The sequence below is a fragment of the Nyctereutes procyonoides genome, unplaced genomic scaffold (genome assembly GCF_905146905.1).
Source record: "Nyctereutes procyonoides isolate TBG_1078 unplaced genomic scaffold, NYPRO_anot_genome, whole genome shotgun sequence".
Taxonomy (NCBI): domain Eukaryota; kingdom Metazoa; phylum Chordata; class Mammalia; order Carnivora; family Canidae; genus Nyctereutes; species Nyctereutes procyonoides.
Genome location: NW_026575125.1, coordinates 5,495,476 through 5,518,060, shown reverse-complemented (window position 1 = coordinate 5,518,060; position 22,585 = coordinate 5,495,476). Strand labels below are relative to the sequence as shown.

General features: G+C 39.9%; 1 protein-coding gene across 1 annotated transcript in view; it reads left to right on the top strand.

Annotated features, from left to right (window-relative positions):
* The window catches only part of ANOS1 (anosmin 1), a 186,618-nt gene that overhangs the window by 90,779 nt on the left and 73,254 nt on the right, over positions 1 to 22,585 (top strand). The window contains exon 3 of the mRNA XM_055337416.1: positions 15,740 to 15,802. Coding sequence (XP_055193391.1) covers positions 15,740 to 15,802 — 63 coding nt within the window. The remainder of the gene's footprint in view (positions 1 to 15,739; positions 15,803 to 22,585) is intronic.

Here is a 22,585-nt window from a genome sequence, read left to right as displayed (position 1 = left end):
AAAAATTAATTTATTAAAAAAAAAAAGAAAAATCTTGTCTCTCATCTCAGCACAGCAGAAACCTTTCGGGTGGCTCTACACTGCGGAAATTTACAGCTTTATTTTTATATTTCAGAAGATCAGATCTGACAGGAGCATAATCTTCTTCTATCCTACCTTCTTTTGCTACTCTTTCTTTTTCTTGCTCAGTACTCTACTTTCTGTCTGCACAGGGCCTCACCCAGAGAGCTTTGCCCAGCTCCACGGCAGGGTTAGGCTACTCTGTCCGTGCATCTCTCCACTCTTCCATGGCCTTGACCACTGTGTTGTAATGGTGTCACTAATTCTGTCCTCTGTTATACTTGAGGTTGAAGCTGGCAGAATGTCTATGTGTACATGTGCTCCCCGTGTCTCTCAGCGTCCCGGACACATAGACGTGGCTCAGTAAACATATATGCAGGAGAGGGAGGAAGGGAAGGAAGTAACAAGGCAGAAGGAGAATATTACTTTGCTTACTTAACGTTTGTTTACTCCAAACTGAAGGGATCCTAGGGCTGGAGATGGACATTAGTGACATAGTGGACAGAGAGGCTGTACCTACATTCTTTGTATTTTTGATAGCGTAGGCATTAAATCTGAATGCGCATCTAGCATCTTAGACTCTTGTATTGACAATGAAGAAAACCAACCACTCTAGGTACATATAAACTGGGAGGAATTTAAACAGGGGATGAGGTGCTTCCCAAATGATTGGAAGTGTTGACGGAATGATTGGCTGTATGCCCAGCCTCCAGAAATGACTCCAGAGCGGTATAGAGCTGACCGTCTTGCTCACTTGGAGGCTCCTCTGGAATGTCTACCTCAGGGTTAAGAATCCTCCCCTGATGAAGCCTGTCTAGACATGCAAGAAGATGAGGATGACAGTAGAAATAGTGAACAGGGGACAGACGAGGAAATACCTTCTGCTTCATTTCTGCCTCCAAGTGCTGCATGAATGCATTAATTAGCATAGCCTAATTGATTCAGAATCTCAGGGGCAAGGTCATCTGGGAAATGCAGTTTTTATTTCCTCTCATGCAGTAAAAAGAGAGAGTAATGGATGTTGAATGCACGCATTTTGCTTTTTCTAACACTGAGTTCGTCATCCCCAATATGGTGGCCGCTAGCCACATATGGCTCTCTAAATTTAAATGAATTAAAATTAGTAAAACTAACTATTTAGTGTTTAGTCACATTGGCCACATTTTAAGCACTAATAGCCTTAATGGCTGATGGTTACCATATTGGACAGTGTACATATAGAGCATTTTCACCATTGCAGTATGTTGGATAGGACTGCTCCACATGATGTGAGCTGCCTTTTCTTCCAGATTTTTTGGTTCAGCAGATGAATGAGTGGGTAAAGGAGTCGAGAGAGTAAGCACAGAGTTAATTAAGCGGTGTTGAATTAGCAGAATTAAGCACAAAACAACAAAACAAGAACTCTGTGGTTAGATTCTTAACTGTTTCAGGTCAATGGAGTTGACGAGAAAGCCGTATGTACATTGCCTACAGTGTACAGAAAGCCATTCTAGGCCCTGTGCAAAATTTCCTGAAAGACTGGGAGCATTAAACAAACTTCCCTCTGAGCCATACGTACTGAGTTTGCACTTGCTGCTAGTTGTGATTCGGTTCACAAGTAGCTTTAATTGTCATCTTATTATAGTGGCATTCTATTGGACCCAGGAAACTCACTATCAGTCCTTTGAGGGGAAAGGAAGAACAAAATTAAATATCCAGATGAGATTTGTGTGAGTTCTGAGTTTGGGTTAAAGGTCAGATAGGTTCTATATAAATAGGATTTCCCACCCATAACTAACATACACCCTCTATGACAGTGTTTTATTTTCAGCTTCTGGAAAGTTATGAATATTGTGACTCACTCATTAATTTTGAGCAGACCTACCACATAACGCCAAGTTGAATGGGTTTGTTCAGGGATGCGCTAATGTCTTAGAGGCGCTTTTATGTTGACAAAGCTGGGGTGATTTGATCTGGCAAGGGAGACAGGAAGCATGAAAGTCCTTATGAGTTTCGGTTCCCTAGTCCTTTCAAGAGCGCACCATGCCTTCCTTGAGCTTGACATGTCAGACAACCAAACCACACAGATAAGATATTAAGCTGTCAATGTTACAGACTGCTTCTATCCGAAAAGGATTAGTGTTGACACTCTTGCTGATTTATCCAACTAAGGACTTGCTTCATTTTTAGGTTGTCTCTTAGAACCTACTACAATCACTCACCTCTCAAACAGATTTAATTTCTCGGAAATAATAAGCTGACAGTGTGTATCTACGTATGCCGTTCTTATATACTGCAGATAGAAGCAGTCTTATTAACCCGCAGCACATAGAAGTTATTGGAAAGTAGCTCTCTGAGATTTCACAGAGGAGGAGCAAATAGAAAACTCCATTCCTCCTCCTGTCACATATGCAATGGTTTTAAGGCCAATAGCCCAGGGAAAAAGGACACCAGGCCACCCAACTTGGGAATACGATTGACACGGTTCTCCAACACTACCAATTACATGATTTCTTAGGAATTGTGTGTTGTTAAGAAAATGTATAGAAAAAATACATACGAAGATAAGGATCAACGCTAGACTTGCATAAGCTTTTAAATGTAGCATGAAGTGATGGAAATCCTAATCTCCATTCAACTTGAAGCATGTCAAGGAGGAGTTCTTTAACCTGGGGTCTCAGCAGTGTCAAAAGCATGCTGTGCAGATTAAATTCTGGCTTTCACTCAGGAGATGAGGTCTGGCTATTTAAGCCTGAAAGGATGCTGGGCCTGGTGATTCCTGGCTATGCAAAATCTGATCTAGTGAAAGCTTGTGATTCTGGGTGTGCAAGGTGGTTCTCCTAATTCAGCCTCTAGGATCTGACTAATGGCTGGTATAGGTTTCTTGAATTATTGTGATTATGTGGGGGTCAGTATTGAGAAAAATGAGGATGATTGGATGGTCTGCCAGAGGACACAGATGTCTATGATCAAAGTATAATTTAAAAGTGTGTGTGTGCGGGTGTGTGTTTACACTTTCTGGGTTTAGAATGACACATAGAGATAATATTTTCTAGCTATTGTTGAATTTTTGAGCACTCTGATTGCATATAAATGTTTTATTTCCCCGGTGGAAATGCTAATGTGTCAGGTGCATCTTTGGGCCATCTGCTTCTTCAATAAATAAATTTTGTACTAAGGGTCAGTTCTTTAGTGTCTTCAGGAGAAAGTTCATGTTCGCATGTCACCTTCCTAATTTGAGGGAAGAGCACCTGCCCCTTGTTACTTCCCTGCCTTGGCCAAGCACCAACATCAGTTTTCTCTCATTGGACTTGTAATAAACGTGGCTTCTGCTGATTTTGGAATTTATGTGTGAATCTAGGCAGGATGTGCAAATACTACTGGAAGCTAATAATTATTCAGGACATGACATTGAGTGACTCACAACTGCAAACAAATAGATTCTACTCATTTCCTATTTTTATTGTGAGAAATCTTTTCCTCTGATGTTGTAAGAAGGGTTTGTTGAGTACAAAGGAGGGAGGGACACTTTCAGGGGCGTGAACTTGTTTCCTGTGTTTCATAATTAAAAACCAAGACAAGGTGAAGATGATGGGTCATGACAAAACCACCTGGATGATTAGAAGACCTCCAGGGTGACACTAGCATCCCTAGCATCCCTGTCTCCTTATTGTAGGATTCCTGAGGCTGTGGTTAAGCCACCAGTTTATAGTACCTATTGGGTCTAACTGTACAGAGCCTAGAAGATTCTTCAACAGTTCTGTAGGAAGAACTGCCATCCAGTCACTACAGGTGTCAGACCTGAAGCATTTGTCTGTACATGTCCACTTTTCCTGTTTTAAATCAGTCCACTGATAGCCACTTTATGATTTTCCATAGATCTGTGTTCATAATAGCTTTTTAATAATGTTGGATGAAGAAAATTTGTGATTTTGAGATTTCAAGGAATTTTAAGATTATGTATTTTTAAAATAGTTTTTTTTAAAAATATTTATTTATTTAATCGAGAGAGAGAGAGAGAGAGAGAGAGAGAGAGAGAGAGGGAGAGGAGGGGGAGGAGCAAAAGGAAGGAATCTTGAAGCAGACTCCCGCCTCTGCCTGGCTCAATCCCATGACCCGTGAGATTGTGAGACTGAGCCAAAACCAAGAGTCAGACACACAACTGGCTGAGCCACCCAGGTGTTCCTACTTTATGTATTTTTAATGTTTAACTTATTATTAAAAATTCAGAAAAATTATGAGTAAAAGGACTTCCACATACTGTTTCTCTAAATCAGAGTGCAGCAAATGTTCTATGAAAGACGAGTAAATATTTTTTGGTTTCTTGGACATAAGGCCTGTCACAACTAGTCAACTCAGCTGTGGTAGCACAGAAGCAACCAGAGGGAGTGTATAATATATGTGAATGGGCGTGACTGTGTTCTAATAAATTGTCTTTACCAAAACAGATGGTGTGCCAGATTTGGTCTCTGGTTTCTAGTTGCTGACCTCAATCTAGGTTTACCAATCGTTAACTTTTTTGTGCCTGTCATAGTTGCTTTATCACATTCTATGTATCCATAGAAGAAAAAATTGTATGTGTGCATGCCCTTGTAATTGTTATTTTGTTTCCAACCATTTAGGAACGAGTTGCAGGTATTATGACTCTTTTACCCCCAAATTCTTCAGCATGCATCTCTTCCATGACTGCTGTGGAATTACCAAATTCAGGGAAATTCACGTTGATGGAACACTTTTATTCCATATATAGCGTTCTTTTAAATGTTCCTGTTGGTGCCAGTAGCGTCTTTTGTAGCATTGTTTCATCTGAATAGGGATCTGGCGTGCTGTCTTGCTTTGCACTGGATTGTTGCATATCTTCAGTCCCCTTGAGTTTGGAAGCATTCCTTATTCCTTCTTGGTTGTTTCCAACATTGGTATCTTTTTTAAAGGCTAGAGGCTTGTTGTTTTGTACAAGGAGCCTCATTCTGTTTTTTTTTTTTTTTTTTTTTTTTAATTTCCTTGTGGTTCAGTTCAGGTTTTGCCTTTTGGGCAGGAATCCTGCCTTGAGAATGCTGTGTTTCTCCCATTCCTGGAGATGTCACTTTATGACTTAGTTAAAATATTCTCTGCCTGGTTTCTCCACTGTAAAGTGGTGACTTTCTCTTTGTAATTAATATCTTTTTGATTTGAGAAATAACCATGGGAGTATTATTTGAAGCTGCACTGGTCTGCTGAAATTCCTTAGTGGAAGATGAGGCAAAAAATCTGGATGCTAAGAAAGCATGTGTGGTCATCAGTGAACCAGAATTCCATGACCTGTCTCAGGAGGCTTCATAATATACACAAGGACATGGTTAGGTGAGGAAGAGCTACAATGAGAGAGTAGTTTTCTGGTAAGAACTACCTTGATTAATCTCATTGTTCCGCTTTAGTTGTTTTTTGTTTATTTCTAAACACTTTCACTGAAATTAAAAGAGCTCCTGATGTTAGAGTTCCCTTTATTGTGAGAAATAGTTGTGATAAAAGGAGGCCCAGATTCGTAGATAAACATCATGGTGGGAGAGGAATTATCCTTTGATCGTTTCAGAGAAAGTTGATTTGTGATATGCAATGTCTGAGGCGTAACATTGTTGTGCAGGGTTGGCATGCTGATCCTCTGTGGTTTAGGCTCTGATGATTGTTCAACTGTACTTCCATAGGATGTCTGCCAAAAGATTTCATTATTTTGGCAAGACACAGTGCACTTTTCGACACACAGGATTGTAACAATTTCTATACCAATTTAGAGCTGGAGGGAGTCCATGAATACTTCTAAAGGCAGTAGGGTGCACATATTTTAGGGAATATATTGAAAAAAATCCACTTCCATCTAAAAACCAGATCTATAGTTTCCCAGAGAAATTGCTGCCATTAATTTAGGAAACAGAAATGGTCTTTGGAAACTTTTGTTGATAGCATTGTTATATGCTTTGAATATATAACTGTATGAAATGAGAAGTTGGATTTGTGTGTGTGTGTGTGTGTGTGTGTGTGTGTGTGAAACCTAAAGCTTATTCCTTATATCCAGGCAACAATGCAGATAAAAATTAAATGTAAATTATTATTTGCTTTCTTGTTATTCAACAGAAAATTTTTTTGTGAAGGTATACTATATGTGCTACAAAATGCGCACTACCCTAGTGTCAGATTTTTCCTTCTGATCCCACCTTCTGACCACACACAAGACTAATGCCACCCAACCCAAACCTAGGTGTTGGGATTTTGAGGAAAAAAAAATTGGTACTTTTCTAATTCCACCTTAAAGAAAAAAAGGTAGATATCAGGGAAATATGAGAGAACTGCAATAAATTCTTTTTATGGGTCTTCTAGAAATGGAAGGCAGCCAGATTCACCGAGTACCTATCTTGTGTAGGTATTTTAGAAGGTTGTCTTTATAAAATTTATTTCAAAATGATTGTCTTTGGCAAATATTATTCCATTCTTTTATGTGGCAGAAACCTATGGTTCAGAGAGGTTAAAATAAACTGGAATGGGGGGAAAAACATTTAGCAGGTTAATCCAACTTCAAGGATCCATGGTCTATGTCTTGTCCTCAGACCTGCCAAAAATCATGCACTTCTGTGCCCTTGTGTGTCTTATTCATCTACTGAAGACCTCTCAAACTCTGCCATAAGAACTACATCTAGAAGGGCACACGCATCTGATCACTTTTTGACTGGGAAAACTCTCCCTGGAACAGCTGTGCTACTCCTGACCATCGTCTTGTATGTCCACATCCAAATTCTTACATCCTTATGCTGAACAGTGAAATTGCATGGCCTGTGTCCAATTATAGATGGGGCCATGGACCAAAATCATGCTACCCAGCCAATTGCCTCTATGAAGATGTGTTAGTTCCTGAATATGGAGGAGGTAGGGTTGGGATAAATGCCATCAGAGAATCCTTGCATCTCTAAGATTCTATGTTTCCATGTTGTAGCCCCTGCAACATTCTTTGGGACCTTCATCAATTGATTATTTCCTATTTCTTCTCCATCTTCAGTTAGACCTGCTCCACCTGATCCTTTCCTTCTCTTCACCAACATGTTCGACATTTATTTCCTTTTGCACTTGTGGCCTAGATTTTTGCTTATAAATAAACATGACTTATTTATGTAACCTTTCTAGGCAGTATAGAATTGGCAGTATTGTGTGTGTGTGTGTGTGTGTGTGTGTGTGTGTTTCGCAGATTTAGCAGCCCCATCACCTAGCATGATACCATGGTAATTAAATTACGCAGATATCTATAAAAGCAATGAATGAATGAATGATGTAGAGAGAATGAACAGAGTTTGTAAATGCTCATCATTCTTCAACCTTTCTCCAGAACTACATGTCCACAATTCCAGTAGCGTGTTGGGCATTCCTTCATGTATTTCATGTTAGAGTCTTGATTGCTCAGCTTTTCCTATGTTTGTTTATTCCCCACGCTCCATCTTAGAGACACCAAGAGTTCCTTTCAGATCAAGGTTAGAAGTTTTGGTGTGTTTTCCTGTTCTCATTTGTCACTCATTCCTACCTTTCACAGCAAACCAGCAACTGTGTCCATGAGCTTGCAGCTCTATGTTGCCTTTCCTAGGCTCATGTTCCTTTTCCTTTTATCCAGTGTCCTCTACTACCTAGATGGCATCTCAACCCTATACGTGGTAGACAGAAGCTTTGGAGAACATTGTAAAAACTTCTACTCCGGTTTCATTTGCTGTAATACCTCACCTCTGTAATCTAACTCCTATTCCAACTCTCTTAGGGCTCCTGGACCCAGTTCCGATGTGGGGGGTTCCCCACTCCCACATCACCAAGCAATTCCTGGATATCAGCAACATGTTTGAGAATTCAACTCAATTCTGATGCTATCTATAGGGAGATGGCATCAGATTCCACCAAACCTATGAGATTGCCCACCTTGTGCCCAACTTCATAAGCCAATGTCAAATCCAGACCAGTGATAGATTGGAAGTTCCCATGACTCCCTCCTAGGGTTCCATCAATTTCCTGGAGCAGCTTACAGAATCCAGGGCAACACATTAACCAGTTTATTAAAAGATACGATACAGGATACGAGTTAACAGGCAAGTGAAAAGATATATAGGGTGGAGTCCCCAACAAAGGAGCTTCTGTCCTCGTGGAGCTTGGGGCCCAGCTCTGTGGCACATGGAAGTGTTCTGGTTGCCCAAGCATGAAAAATGTCTGGAAGGATAAAAAAAATAGTCCCCTTGTGGATTTTTTTGAATTGTGTGTGTGTGTATATATATATATATATATACACACACATATATATGTATAAAGTATATATATGTATAAATCTTTACGTGCATGTGTGTATATGTACATATATAACTATATATATAACTATATATATAACTATATATAACTATAACTATAACAACTATAAACTATAACCATATATATATATATATATATATGTAAAGTAATCTCCACATCCAACATGGGGCTTGTACTCATGACCCTGTGATCAAGAATCATAGGTACTTTAACTCATCCAGCCAGGTGCTCCAGTCCTGTTGTGTTTTTATGGGGGCTTTATTACCTAGCCATGAGTGACCAAATATTAGCTGACTCAATCTCCAGCCCCTCTCTGCTCCACAGAAGTCAGGGGGTAGTACTGAAATTTCCAGTCCTCTAATCACATGATTGGTCCTCCTGTCAATCAGCCTCTGTCCTGCGATGGGGGTGGAGGTGGGTCCTAAAATGACCAAATATATATATATATATATATATATATATATATATATATATATATATTTCAAATATATATTTTTTATAAATCATTATATTGCACCAAGACCCAAGTTATCTTTAACACAAAGTGAGGCAAATACCTCAATGTTTTAGGACTATCGTTGGCTCCTCATTGAGTTCCAAGGGCCCTGTTTCTAGCCTTGTATTTTACAGCATCTTCTCTTTTATCTATCACACATCACATCCTCCACATATACCATCCTGGCCCCAGATCTGCTAAAATTGGTCAAGTCCCACTCCTCCTTCTAAGTTAATTCATGAGTCCTCAATTCTATGCAGTCCTCTCCAATTATCCCATATGGAAATACATATCACTTTTACAGTGTCTTATGGCACATAATTCTTCTCTTGGTTATTTTATGCTGCATCACTTTAGACTTAGTCACATGGTTTCTCCCATGGAGATTATAAATTAATTTACGGCAGAATGACTGCCAATTTCCCCCCACCTTGAGACTAGATGAATACATCGCACATGGGAAATACTCATTTTTACTTGTTGATTTGGCAGATGTTAATTTGAATAGGTTGGAATGTACGGGATGCTGGTTGCTTTGTTTTAATGGGTTCTATTTATTTATTATAATGTAATTATGGGTTCTGTTTCCTCGATTCTTGGACATGTGTGAAAATTTGAATTTTATAGTAACCTTTTGTGCTTCAGAATTTATTACAATTGCTATTTAGGTAATAGAATTTCCTTTTCTGGTAATGCAATATAAGGTAATAGAATTTCCTCTTACAGAAGTGTTTGGTTAAATGTAAGGTATGGAATTTTGTGCTAATCCATCTGGATGGTAGTTCACCAAAGCGGTATCATAATTTCCCTCTTTGTCAGTGCTTTGGCTCCTAAGAGTGGGATCCCTTCGTCTGTGATATGAAACACACAGTCTTAATGGTTATGATTTCATTAAGTACCTTCATTTGTAACACCCAGGGCATTCTGGAGCTGAATCCTTTCTGGGATCATTATAATTCAGTAATCTTCTAGATTTGCGAAGTACCTTTCAGTGTCTAAATCCTTTTCACATACATTACCTTATTAAGCCTTGTAGCACGTGGCATAAACAGCACAGCGTTCTGTAATGGAAAGAACATTCCTTTGAGTGTGCCAGAGTATGAGTCCAACTTCTAGTTCCTGAAATCTCAACCATAGTCACTTGCTTGGTTTACTCAGCCTCTCTACACTGCAGTTTCTCTCTCTAAAATGAAGGAATAACAGTATCTAATTTTACATACTTGCATAGATCTGTTAGAGGTTCATTGAACAAATAATTTTAAAAGTGTTTTAGAAATCCATAAATGTTATGACACTCTTTGGCATCCAATAAAATGTTTAATATGAAGGATTGTATTCTCATATTTGATTTAGCAAATAGAGGCTAAATAATCTACGTGATTTTCTCACAGGTGTAGGTTAGAGAACATGGCAGAGATAGGGCTCAAACCCAGGCTTCGTGTGCCTCTGTTCTGCACCATCTGCACTGCCACAGTGCATGGGATGTTCCTGAGAATCTTTTCTGTCATTTGCATGCTCAGTCCCACAGGCCTTGTGAAGGATGAGGAACGGTTAGCAGATACAGGCCCTCCCTAGGATGAGTTTATATTCAGTTGGAGATAGTGTCACGTAATTACAACTTGTAGCATTTGTAAGATGTGAGCATCCTTGAGGGAAAGCTGCATGGTTGCAGAGGGGGAGTCAGTGCATGTTGTGTGGATACCAGTGGTCAAAACAGGTGGTTTGAAGTTGCTGGTGGTTGGAGTGGAGGACAGACTAGACTCCCTTTAAGGAAGGTGTACAGTAACCCAGTGGAAGTTGAGGGATCTTGTGTTTGGGGAACAGGAAAAAGACCAGCTTCATGGAAAGTAATTCATGAGCGATTAAAGAGGCTGGGGAGGCAGGATTTGCTGATTGACCAGATGTTTTGAATGTAAACCATATACTTTGGGCTTAATTTGGTAATTATTGTCTAATTTTATCAGAGAACTCACATTATCAAAACCATGTCTTAGAAGGATGAATGTGACCAAAACATGTAGAATTGTGGCATAATTAGAAGTGACAGTTTTGAGTTAACCTTTACTCCTCTGTCCCGGGCAATTTGTTGTTTCCTAGGATAAACTCTGTTATGGCTAATCCACTGCATTTCTGTTGCCTTTTTTTTTTTTTTTTTTAAGAAATTTCTCAACCTCAGCACTGTGAACATTTGGAGCCAGATAATTTTTTATCATGTTGGGGGGGCTAGCCTGTGCATTGTATGACATTCAAGCAACATGCCTGGCCTCTGTCCACTAGAAACCGGTACGTCTCTCCTCCGTTGTTTCCAACAACCATCTCCAGAAATCACCAAAGGGCATCACTGAGGAGGCAAAATCACTTCCATTTCAAACCACTTACTTAGAGCAATTAAAATAATTTATCTAATATCTTCTGCTATAAATAAATTGCAGAAAATTACTTACACAGCATTATGCAATACATTTAATGAACAGTTGGAAAGGTTTACATAAAGTCAGCATCACTGGCTTCTCTGAAGTTTGGAGAGCTGGGCAATTCTGGATAAGAACTGAAAGGCAGTGAAGAGCAGTTGTGTCCTGGACATTGGGTGAGCTCTCCAGTTTACTGGTCTTCCTGCCACTCCCATTGTTCATAACTTACCCTCCTTCACTCTTACTCATTATCTGTTTGGTCCCTGGAAAAATAATTCCCCACTCAAATATGAGTGAGCCAGCTCCAGGAACTGCTTATAAAAACAATAAATTTATTTAACAGATGTTTATTGAGCTGCTACTATACATTAAGAATATCGTAGTAAATGTCACAGAGCTTCAGTGCTCCTGTGTCTTACATTTTAATAGAATATTGTATGTACATGTTTGATATTGTGTATTTTGTAGTGTAAATGTAATACAGAAGTATCATCTAAGGAAATGATATTGCAAATACAATTTTCTAGATTAAGTGAAAAATAATAGTGTCTATAATCCAAAGGATAATTTATGTGATTAGCTCTGTCAGCCAATTTATAAAAATTTTCTCTCAGATTTTAAGTTTTCTTCATTTGGCTTAAGCAGTAACATGGGAAGGAATCATTTCAAAGAGTTGATCATCCTAAAATCTGAAAGCTTAAAACACTTGCTAAATTCAGTTACTGTTTTGTTTGTTCTGTAATTTGATCAGGGCATGTATAGTTGTGATATGTAGTAAATTCCAAAGCAGTTGTCTGCTTGTAGTGTTGTTTTTTCATGGAAATAAGATTTGAGTCTGCCCTCTTTTGACAAAACTTTTTTTTCTTTTAAATCTGGAGAAACAGGATGCTTTTTCTTCTTGTTTGAAGTATGAGAGAAATGGTAGGTTTTTGTTTTCTGTTTTTTGTTTTTTTAAAATCTCCCTCCCCCTTTGGCGTTTATTGCAATCATTTTACCTGGCTGAGAGCACTACAAAGAAATAGAGCTTTGGCAAATTGGTCCTGCAAAGATTTACTCCAATTTCTACATCCAGACTTCTCTTGTCAGATAGTTTTCACAGAGGATTATTAAAGGAAAATGTTGGCTGTCATTAATAACATTTTGTGATGTATCTTTAGACACTGATGATTACTGGTTATTGGAAATGAGGCAAGCATGCAATTGAAATAGAACTTTAAATGAATTGCATATACTGATGCTGGACTCGGCATATAGAGATGCTGGATTAACAAGAAGACAAGTACGTTATATGTTGCTTCCATTAGCATTTCACAAGCGTGCCTATTTTTGTAAATGATATTTGTTTTACATAAGGTATTTGTTCCACAGTCTGTCAGGAATAGGATTATGTTGAATTGTGGAGATATCAAAGGACTGAAACTTTTTAATACACCAATGTTTACAGTTGAGACAATGCATCTAAGCACATGTGTTCAAAATTACATTTTCAGCAGTGATCCAAAGCAAGAATGGTGTAATTATTTTGAGACATGGTTAGCCACATTGCATTGAGCAGTTTTACATGGAATGGATGTTTGTTGGATGTTTCCTAAATAAAATGATAAAGACTTAGTTTGTAAGTAGCTGAACTTGTGTCCCTGGAAAATTCCCACATCTTATGGAGGGGTCCTCTCACATCATAGGACACGTCCTGGACCTGAACAAAATCTCAAGGTATTCTGAAGAGTGCCATTTATTCATTTCAAATGGTCTTGAGAAGGAATTAGGTCTAGATATACTTATTAAGTGACCATTAAACTTTTTTTGGCTAGAAGCCAATGTCTTAAATACCGAGAAGTCTGGGGATAAGGAATCAGACATACCTTTAGGAAACAAAACTAACTCTTGACAGAACTCATAAAATATGTAAGAGAGACAAGTTTTTTTTTTTTTTAAGATTTTATTTATTTATTTGAGAGAGAGCTCCCATGAGCAGAGACAGAGGGAGAGGGAGAAGCAGGCTCACTGATGAGTGCAAGGCCCCATGCAGAGCTGATCCCAGGACCCTGAGATCATGACCTGAGCTGAAGGCAGATGCTTAACCCATTGAGCCACCCAGGTGCCCCGGGAGACAAGGTTTTAAGTGATTCCATTGTTGTTAGAAAAATAGTTTTCTTTTTAGAATTGTTATATTGACAAAAAACTGTGCATTTGTTTTAATATGCTTAGGACAGGTGAACACCAGGAAACTTGGGACAAGCTTGTGTAAATATTGGAAGAGGTCAAATTTTTAAAATTAAAATAACTAAAAATGAATTGTTCATCTGCAACATTAAAGAATATAAAATCTGAGATGTTCTTATAAGAAATAGATTTGATGATTTTTTTAATGAAAAATAAGAGAAAATGTGGGCTCTCTCTTTTTTTTTTTTTTTTTTTTTTTTTTTTTTTTAGAGAGAGCGAGAGAGTGCTAATTTGCAATGGGGGCAGAGGGAGAGGGAGAGAGAATCTTAAGCAGACTCCACTTTTAGGGCAGAGCCTGATGTGGGACTTGATCTCTCAACCCTGAGATCATGATCTGATCTGCAATCAACAATTGGTCCACCCTATGTACTGAGCCACTCAGACGGTCCTATGGACTCTTTTTGTCCCCCAGCAAATTCTATAGCTTCCCCAGCTTTATCGACATAGGATTTACAACCTGTACAGCTTTAAGCGGTATGATATGATGATTTGATACACATATATATTGGGAAATGTTTACCACAATAAGGCAGTTCTTTTTAAAGTGTAGTAAGCATCAGAATTTCCTAGAGAATTTGCTAACAGAGATTCCTGGGTCCTGATCCCAGAGATTCTGTTTCTAGGTCTAGGGGTGGGCCATGAGTTTGCATTTCTGATAAACTGCAAGGTGATGTTCATATTATCAGTCATCGATCACACTTTGAGCAGCATTGCTCTGACAGATTGGCAGTTGACACATGGACAGTAGAGTCTTACAGTTTAAACTGTATCTTTATTTTAAAACAGAGGGGGAGGTGACTACCAAGTAGAGTGAAAAACAGTATCTGTATATATCCTGAATTCTAGAGTATACTTACCTGGAATCTAACTGAGAAGTTTGATCCTTATTGGAAAATTTACCAATAATGAAATAAAAATCATATAGATAAAATAATAATGACCTGATAGGAGCCAGGGGTATGCCAATGTTTAGAGAATGACATAAAACATAAAATTGAGAATCAAATCTCCATTCACATTAATGGACTGTATTTTATATAATATATATAGTACATGTAGTATATATAGTGTTATAGGATAGATATGTGTGTGTGTGTGTGTGTGTAGTTTCATGGTGTACTAGTATAGTATATATAATGTATGCAGTATATATGTAGTATATATACACTATATTGTACGTATTATTATACTAGTACTATATATAGTACTAAATGTAGTAATAAACTATTATATACTATATTCAACAATATTCTTTATATACATTTAATATATAATGTGTATTAATATATACTATAATTACTATTAACATTCAACAATATTCTTTATTATTCTTTATATACATTTAATATATAATATGTATTAATATATACTATAATTATTATTACTATTAACATGATTATTATTATTGAACAGTGGAGCCTGGTTATTATCTTTGATTAGTTCCTATGTATGGTAATTCATTTTAAACATATATTCAGACTTTATTCTCAATTCTGAAAGTCTCATGTCAGAGAGTTCAGTCAATATATTTAGGTTGATTCAATATATTCTAGTATTTATTTCATAAATATTTATGTTAAGATACATTCAGTATATTTTAATAGAGTAATTAAACTGGATGCATGTAAATGCTGTTAGGTCCATTGAGCTAAAGATACTAGTTAACAATCATATGTTATAGATAGGTATTTAGTACAATGCAACTTCACTCAGTCACCTGCAGGAGAATATATAGACAATACTCCTGTGTTACCATTTGTAAAGGAAGTTCGTGTTAAAGTTTATGAAAAAAACAAAATTCTTCTGTGACAGCAACTGTTAGAAAACATTTCTTTTTTTCTTTTCTTAAGATTGTATTTTTAAGTAATCTTGACACCCAGCGTGGGGCTCAAAGGCACAACCCTGAGATGAAGAGCTATGTGCTCTGCCAATCAGCCTGCCACGCAGCCCTAGAAAACATTTCTTACTGAATAAAAATATTTCTCGTCTAAACTGTTCAGCCCGATGGTGAATGTCACTGCTTTTTCTACACATCTCCTCCAGACCATGCAACTTCTCATTTTCGGTTATGCTGAAATACACATTTTTTTGTTTCTGTCCTATTGTGCCGCTCTTCCTCAGATTCCTATTATACCCCATTCAAATGATCCCCCAAGTAGCTGGGTTTCCTAAACTAATTAGCAAAAGTAAGGAGTGCAGATTCTTTTCCTTTTGGCCCTGTTTCTTATCTGTTTATTGATGTACTTTTATTGTTAATCTCTCCTAGTGTCTGGAGCCCTGCAAGGAGTCCTGGGACCTGCGGAAGCAGCAGTGCCAGAGCTTCTGTGAGGTAAGACAGTTCTGGTGCAAGCCCAGAGGTGCTCATGTCAAGGCCTCAATCTGACAGTGCTCTGCTGGATCATTAACATAAAAGGGCACCTGCATTCCTCTGTAGGTTGGGAAGTTCAGTTTACGTCAGGGATGGGTGTGTGTGTGTGTATGTGTGTGTTGTGAATTTGTATAAAAAAGAAAAACGTCATTGAGCCTTCTTAAAATATATAGTTACCTACTGCTTCCATTATTGGTTAATCAGAGAGAAAAAAATTATTACCTATGTGTAGGAACTAGAACCTTTTTATTTTTATTTATTTTATTTTTTAAAAATATTTTATTTATTTATTCATGAGAGACACAGAGAGAGAGGCAAAGACATAGGCAGAGAGAGAAGCAGTCTCCCTGCAGGCGGGGAGCCCGATATGGGATTCTGTCCCAGGACCCCGGGACAATGACCTGAGTGGAAGGCAGATGCTCAACCACTGAGCCACCCAGGCATCCATAGGACCTTTTTAAAGGTACAAACTATTGATATCCTCTCCTGACTTTCCAACACGACTTTTCTATGAGTAATTGCCCCCGTGATGTTGGAAGTTTTCATGCTGTTTGGGAGAGGCCACCCATTTGATTGGGAGTGGGGTTCTCAACATTTTCATCTCATCATTCACCCTTTGGGCCCCCATATCCTGGGCAGAAGACTTGCCTGCTTTTAACTGTATGGGAGGCATCTTACTTGCCCTGTGCTTGCAGGTGGAGAATAAAGGTTGTTAGTGTCCTGGACACATGCTGTCTGAAATCCTCAGTTGGGCTGAGAAGGGGAAGAGCCGCTTTGCTGGACTGTGTCCTCCAGAGCAGATCAGGGCTGGGATATGCTCAGATGCAGCCAGGAGGACGTGGAGTCAGGCTGACTGCCTGGTGACCTCCCATAGAAAGGAGAGTGGGAAAGTCCATGAGGCCCGGTGGGGAATCGCGCTCCAAGGGCCCACCGTGGCAATCACAGAAGCTCTGTTGAGGGTCATGGGGAGTGAGCCAGAAGGGATGCCCTGTGGCACCGGAGTGCAACGATGGTACGGGGCTTCTCTGAAGGGAACTGGAGACCGATAGGGAACTGCAGATGTCTGTGACCCTGCCTTTCCCCTGCGTGAAGCACTCATGGGATCTTGCCGCCTGCGTTTCACCATGGAAGGCACACAGATTCTATTCTGAGAATATGAATGTGGAATTAGGATAACAGTATCTCCATCCATCTTGTGCATAAAGTATCTCCGCAGTCCTCACATCATTGGCCTTCCCAGTAACACGGAGCTAAGCAAAGGCATGTAGCAAGTCCGTGGGAGTTAGGCTTGGAAGCCGTGAAGGACTGGGGAATTGGAGCTCGTCAAGTCCAGTGGCTCCCCCCGCTCCAGGTAGAGAGACCAAGCCTAAAACCCCCACGTGTGTCACCTTTCCCTGCATCCCAGTGCTGCTGTGGCTGGGCTTCCCTGGGACACCTCTGCGAGGTCATGGTGTTATCGGGTTCTTGTAGAAAAGGGTTCAGTATGGTTTTAGACAAGTGGAGAGGAGGAAGTGTTTCTCAACACTAATGTGATCAATATGTGGTCTTTCTAATCTCCCTGGTATTTCGCTTTGAAAGTTCTGCTCAGCATTTTGTGACGGGCTGGAATTTTGGCGATTTGCAGACTCTTCCATACTGATGTCTGTGTTGCCAGAAGCGCTTCGGACCTGAAGATTACTGTCAGTGAAGTCTTTGGATGCGTTTTGTAATTGTGGACATTAAAACGCCTCGAATAATAACACAGGACCGGCAGATACTCCAAGTTACTTAGCCAGTTGCTCTGCAAGGACGCTCACAGCTAAGCTAACGATTCAGTGTTACTCCTGTAAGACGAGAACCTTTCTAAGTCTTGGTGTCCAGCCCTTTCTGGATGGTGGCAGAGTAACATCAATCGTGCTTTGTGTCCTCCCTCATAGGAGCTGACATATAATCCACGCATTTTCCCAAAACATTTCGGCTTCTTCAGGGAGTCAGTCCAAACTTTTCCAGAAAACATATGCTGACCTGGCATTAAATGTAGCATATCTTTATATTAGTTCTATTGCTGCATAACAAATTACCCCCAAGCTTAGTGGCTTAAAACAACACACATTTCTTATCTCATAGTCTCTGTGGGTCAGGAGTTTGGACATGACTTAAATGCACACTTTACTCCAAGGTCCCACAGTGCTGTAATCAGGTGTTGGCCGGGCTGCTTCCTCATCTGGGGGCTCAGCTGCTTCTGCTGATGCTCTGCTTCCAAGTTCATTGCAGTTATTGGCACAGTTCGTTTCCTTGCGGTTATAGGGCTGAGGTCCCATTCTCTCGAGGGCTGGGGGCAACTCTCAGCACCTGCAAGTTCCCTGCAGTTCCTAGCCCTACACACCCCCACTCCCACCCCCCTGCAGGCAGATCACAACATGGCTATTGACTTTTCAAAGCTAGAAGGAGAATCTTGATCTCCAGTCTGCTGAGACCAAGCCTTCTATAACAACATATTCTCGGGAGTGACACCCCTTCCCTTTTCCCATATTCTGATATTCTGCTGGTTAGAAGCAAGTCACGGCCGCCCCCTCCTCACCCCCCGACCCACGCAAAAAGAGGTGATGACGTCAGGGGAGATTGTGACTCATGGGGCTCCCTGTGTGTCTACTACAAGAAGGAAAGAAAAAGAAGTGGATCAGTCCCCTTGAGGCATAGAACAGAGCAGAGTCATCAGACATACAAGAAAACAGATGAATTGATGCAGTGTCTTGTATGCCCTACAGCGTGCCCTCCTACTTCTATTTTGCACTCTGTGCTATATGCAAACCATACGTCCATCCATAGGAATGAAAAGATGCTGTGGTAAGATCTTGAGGGACAAGATGTACCATGTTGTTTGCTTCATAAACATGTGATCCCTTAATATCAGTGAGTCTGGGTTGACATTGTGACATCTTATCCCCAAGAAGAAAGATGTAATTGGAGGTCATCGGAAACCTCGTTCCCTGGAAATTCCAAACGTGCTAGCACACTTCTGTAATAGCTCTTGTCTCAGAGATAACCATGAACGAAACCCAGCTTATTAAAATGGGCCTCGTGTACAAACTGTGGTTCCTGCTCTGGCAGGAGAGGTTAATTGGAACTGCAGAGGCGGGACAGATAGAGGCCAGCTAATGTGACCCCTTTGTGGGCAGACCTCAGCTCAGTGGTCAGACCACTCAAGCCTCCCTGTTGCATTTCCTTCCTTTCAGCATTCTGAAAACCCTGCCTTGTTCCTTTCTGTTTGGCCATAATGTCTGCCTGTTACGTTGACGTAGACTAAATCCTGAAGGACTGGCCCTGTTTTGTCATTTTGGAGGCTGATCATTCACTGAGGCAGACCGGATACGATCCTGTTCTTCCTCTCACTTGTCTCATGACGGGCTATGAGTGCCTGTAGGGTTCCTATTTCCATGAACCTAGTAAGTGTTCCCTTTGTAAACGTCTAGATCCAGAAGCACTCTGGAGTTTATTCATCTACAAGTGGAACAGCTGAACTGATAGATCTGTTTGACCCGGTGGGTTTATCTGTAAGACACTCTGAGCTTTGCTTGTCTTCTAAGGCATGGTTTGCAAACCATGGCCCGCAGAGCAAAGCCAGTCGGGCTTCTAAGTTTTTCTAAGTAAGGTTTTATGGGAATGCGCCGCACCATAAGTTTGCTTGGATGCCGTCAGACGCAGCCTTTGTGCTACAGCAGCAGAGCTGAGACGTCCTGGCGGATCCCAAGGTCCGTGAAGCTCAGACTATTTACTGTGTTTTCAAACTCCTGCTCTAAGAAACAGAAGAGCAGTCATAATCCCGGCACAAAGCGGCCTAGCGCTTCAGAATGTCGGTACTTCTTGATCTGTGTTACCAGCACCTGGTTCTAAACGAGGCGTTACTGTTCTTGGTATTTCAGTCATAAAATAAATTCTCTTCCACGGAAGAGATTTTTTTGGAGGCGTGTTACTCATCATGTACCTAGAATTGGTTTGTGGCTTCCTCGCACACTGATCTCTCTAACTTCTCATTTGATTATTTATACAATTCTGCTTTAACTACTTTGAGGCTGCTGTCAGAGTTCAAGATGTTGTTCCTTAAATGAGAAACTTAAATGTGTTAGAGTAGCTATCTTGCAGGATTCCTTGTGTGGATCAAAAGCAATAGTTTTTGCTGTGTGTTTTTGGAGTATGTTGGGTTGTGACAGATACATAGACAGGTCATGCTTTATTGTTTCAGCTTATTAATTAAACATTATCTCCATCTTATTATTTTTTAAAAAAATTTAAAAACCATAGCAAACCATTTTTCTTCCTGACCATAAAATGCACATTTCTTCCCATATAAATGTTCCTTTCTTTTTTTTTTTTACTTAAATATTCCTTTCTTACATTTGTAGGGATGTAAATTATCAAGCAAAGTATTCTTTTTCTTTCTTAATGGTATAAAATAATTTTGTTTTAATTGCTATTGTTTTTGTTTTGATGAACCGTGATACATGGTAGTTAGAGTGACCTCCTTGCTGGAGGACACACCTCTCATCTTTACTTCTGATGTTTCTGATTTTGTGACATCCCCACCCTAGTAGGAACTCACCGGGACGTCCGCACGTCCGCATTGACAATGCGAAAGTGCACAGGAGGGTCACAGAGAGCTGAGACCTCCTCTGGGTCAGGGATCTGCTAGTGGGAGAGGTATCCTGGGCTTGCAGTAAAGCTGTTCTTGGACCAGCCTGGATTCTGATAGGTCTGGTTCTTGTCACAGTAAAAATAGGCATAGGAAGGAGGCTTTCACTCGACCACAGATAGGATTACAGATTCATTTCTTTCTGGTTTTTTTTTTTTTTTTTTTTTGCTTTTCAACATGTTTTCTTATTTGATTATTATATTTGATTTTCATAATGATTCTTAGAAGCTAGGTCTGAATTTTATTCAGTGAACTTAATGAGCAACAGGGCTGACATACAACAATGAAATGGTTTTATCTGCCCAAGATTGCATGTTTAATTGGTAAAGGTGGAAGATCGGGGATAGAGCTGGTGGTCCACCGCTTTTCCATGTACTCTGCCCCAGGCACGTCCTCCTAATGCTGCTCTGTGTCCCAGCCTACAACAGAGTGGAGGTTGAAGTTGTACTTCTCCCCAGCAGGAAATAAATTAGAGCCTCTTTCTCATGTAAAGTTGTTGGCCAACCATCTGTGCTTAAACACCCTTGAACAAGAAGGGAGTTTTGATTATGCAAAATAATAGTTCATGAAAGGTACATCAAGGAACTGCAGGAAGAACAGAGCTCCTTGCTACTTTGGATGTACTCCTGAAAACACACATCAGAAACTAAAGTGGTTACGATTTGTCACGCTCCTACGGGAAGCTCCTTGCACTCAAAACTTGTTACCCTTCCAGTGCTCCAAAACCCAGGTCTATGTCTTAAAATGTAGGGTGTTAAGTACATGCATCCCTTCAGGAATGGAAGCGGTACCCTCTCCCATCTGGGACATCTATAAAAGAGTTAGAGGTACTGGAAAAAGTGGGTGAGTGCTGAATTAGAGAATGATATCCTATACCCAGGTGTGTGTGTGGGGGGGCACAGGAATCAGAGCCAGGTGCATTGGAGGGTGTCATGTGGAATTTGTGCACGGTTTCTTCTGAAAGCTCCACGTTCCTTGGTGAAATCCGGTGTGTAGCCAGGAGTGATTGTGAGATGCGGTGGGGGCTGGGGTGACTGGCATGTAGCACGTTTTCAAGAAATGCTAGTTTTTAGTATTATAAATAGTCAAGTTTTATTTTTACAGATGATGAACTTTACCTTTACCTTTTCATAATGCAAATATTGAAAATGTAAAGGTATTATACTTCTGGATTGGGATCTCTGGGTGGGGTTGGAAAGAGCACACTCTGTCCCAGTTTCCTTTTCAATGTAGGGGATGGCAGGAGTCAGGGAATGGAAACATTTCAAGGAATGCTCGTGAAGTTTTACAATTGTTGTGAGAGTTCCTTTACCCGTCATCTTATAAGGAAGCTATTATCCTCATTATATCAAGTTTTATAGTCCTGGAAAATGAGAAAATCAAGAATACTGAGTGACATTTTAGGGTTGTTCAGTAATTTATGTTGTCTTGATGGGACATGTTCTCCATAGAATGTAGGCCCCCCCCCATTTTTTTTTGAAATAGACTCAATTTTTAATTGCATTTTTATATGATGCTGGGGGAATATAGAATTATGTGAGATTCAGTTAGAGGAGAATTGATGAGTTTTGAAAATTGATAAGAAGCCAAGCTGGAGATTATTCTGAATGATTTAAAGACCTATCTTGTTTGAAAAGAGGGGCAGAGTAGATAGAGTTAAGGGAATAGCCTGAAAATTCTAAGAGCATCAAATTTAAGGAAAATATAAAAGATGCATGAAAAGCACTTAACCAGTGTCTGAACATGAGAAACATTGAATAAATATTAGCCATTTTCACTATGAAGGGGAGGGCAAGGTTAACACTTGAATTCTGTGATAGGTCAGGGAGGTGGCACTTAAAAGGAATTTTGTCATTACGAGGTGACCGGAAGCCTGTCAGAGGGTTTCACTGGAAGAGGAGCCATCCATCCGTAGAGCTCTGAGTTGTAGAATAAGGTATACGGGAGGAAATGTAGACCGAATGCCCATGACTGTTTATGCTTGAGTTCGTTCTCTGAGACCATCTGGGTGGAAGAAGGGGAGACAAGGGGCTGTGGCCAGGGGCTCACAGTCTGAGGACGTGATTTTGTGTACC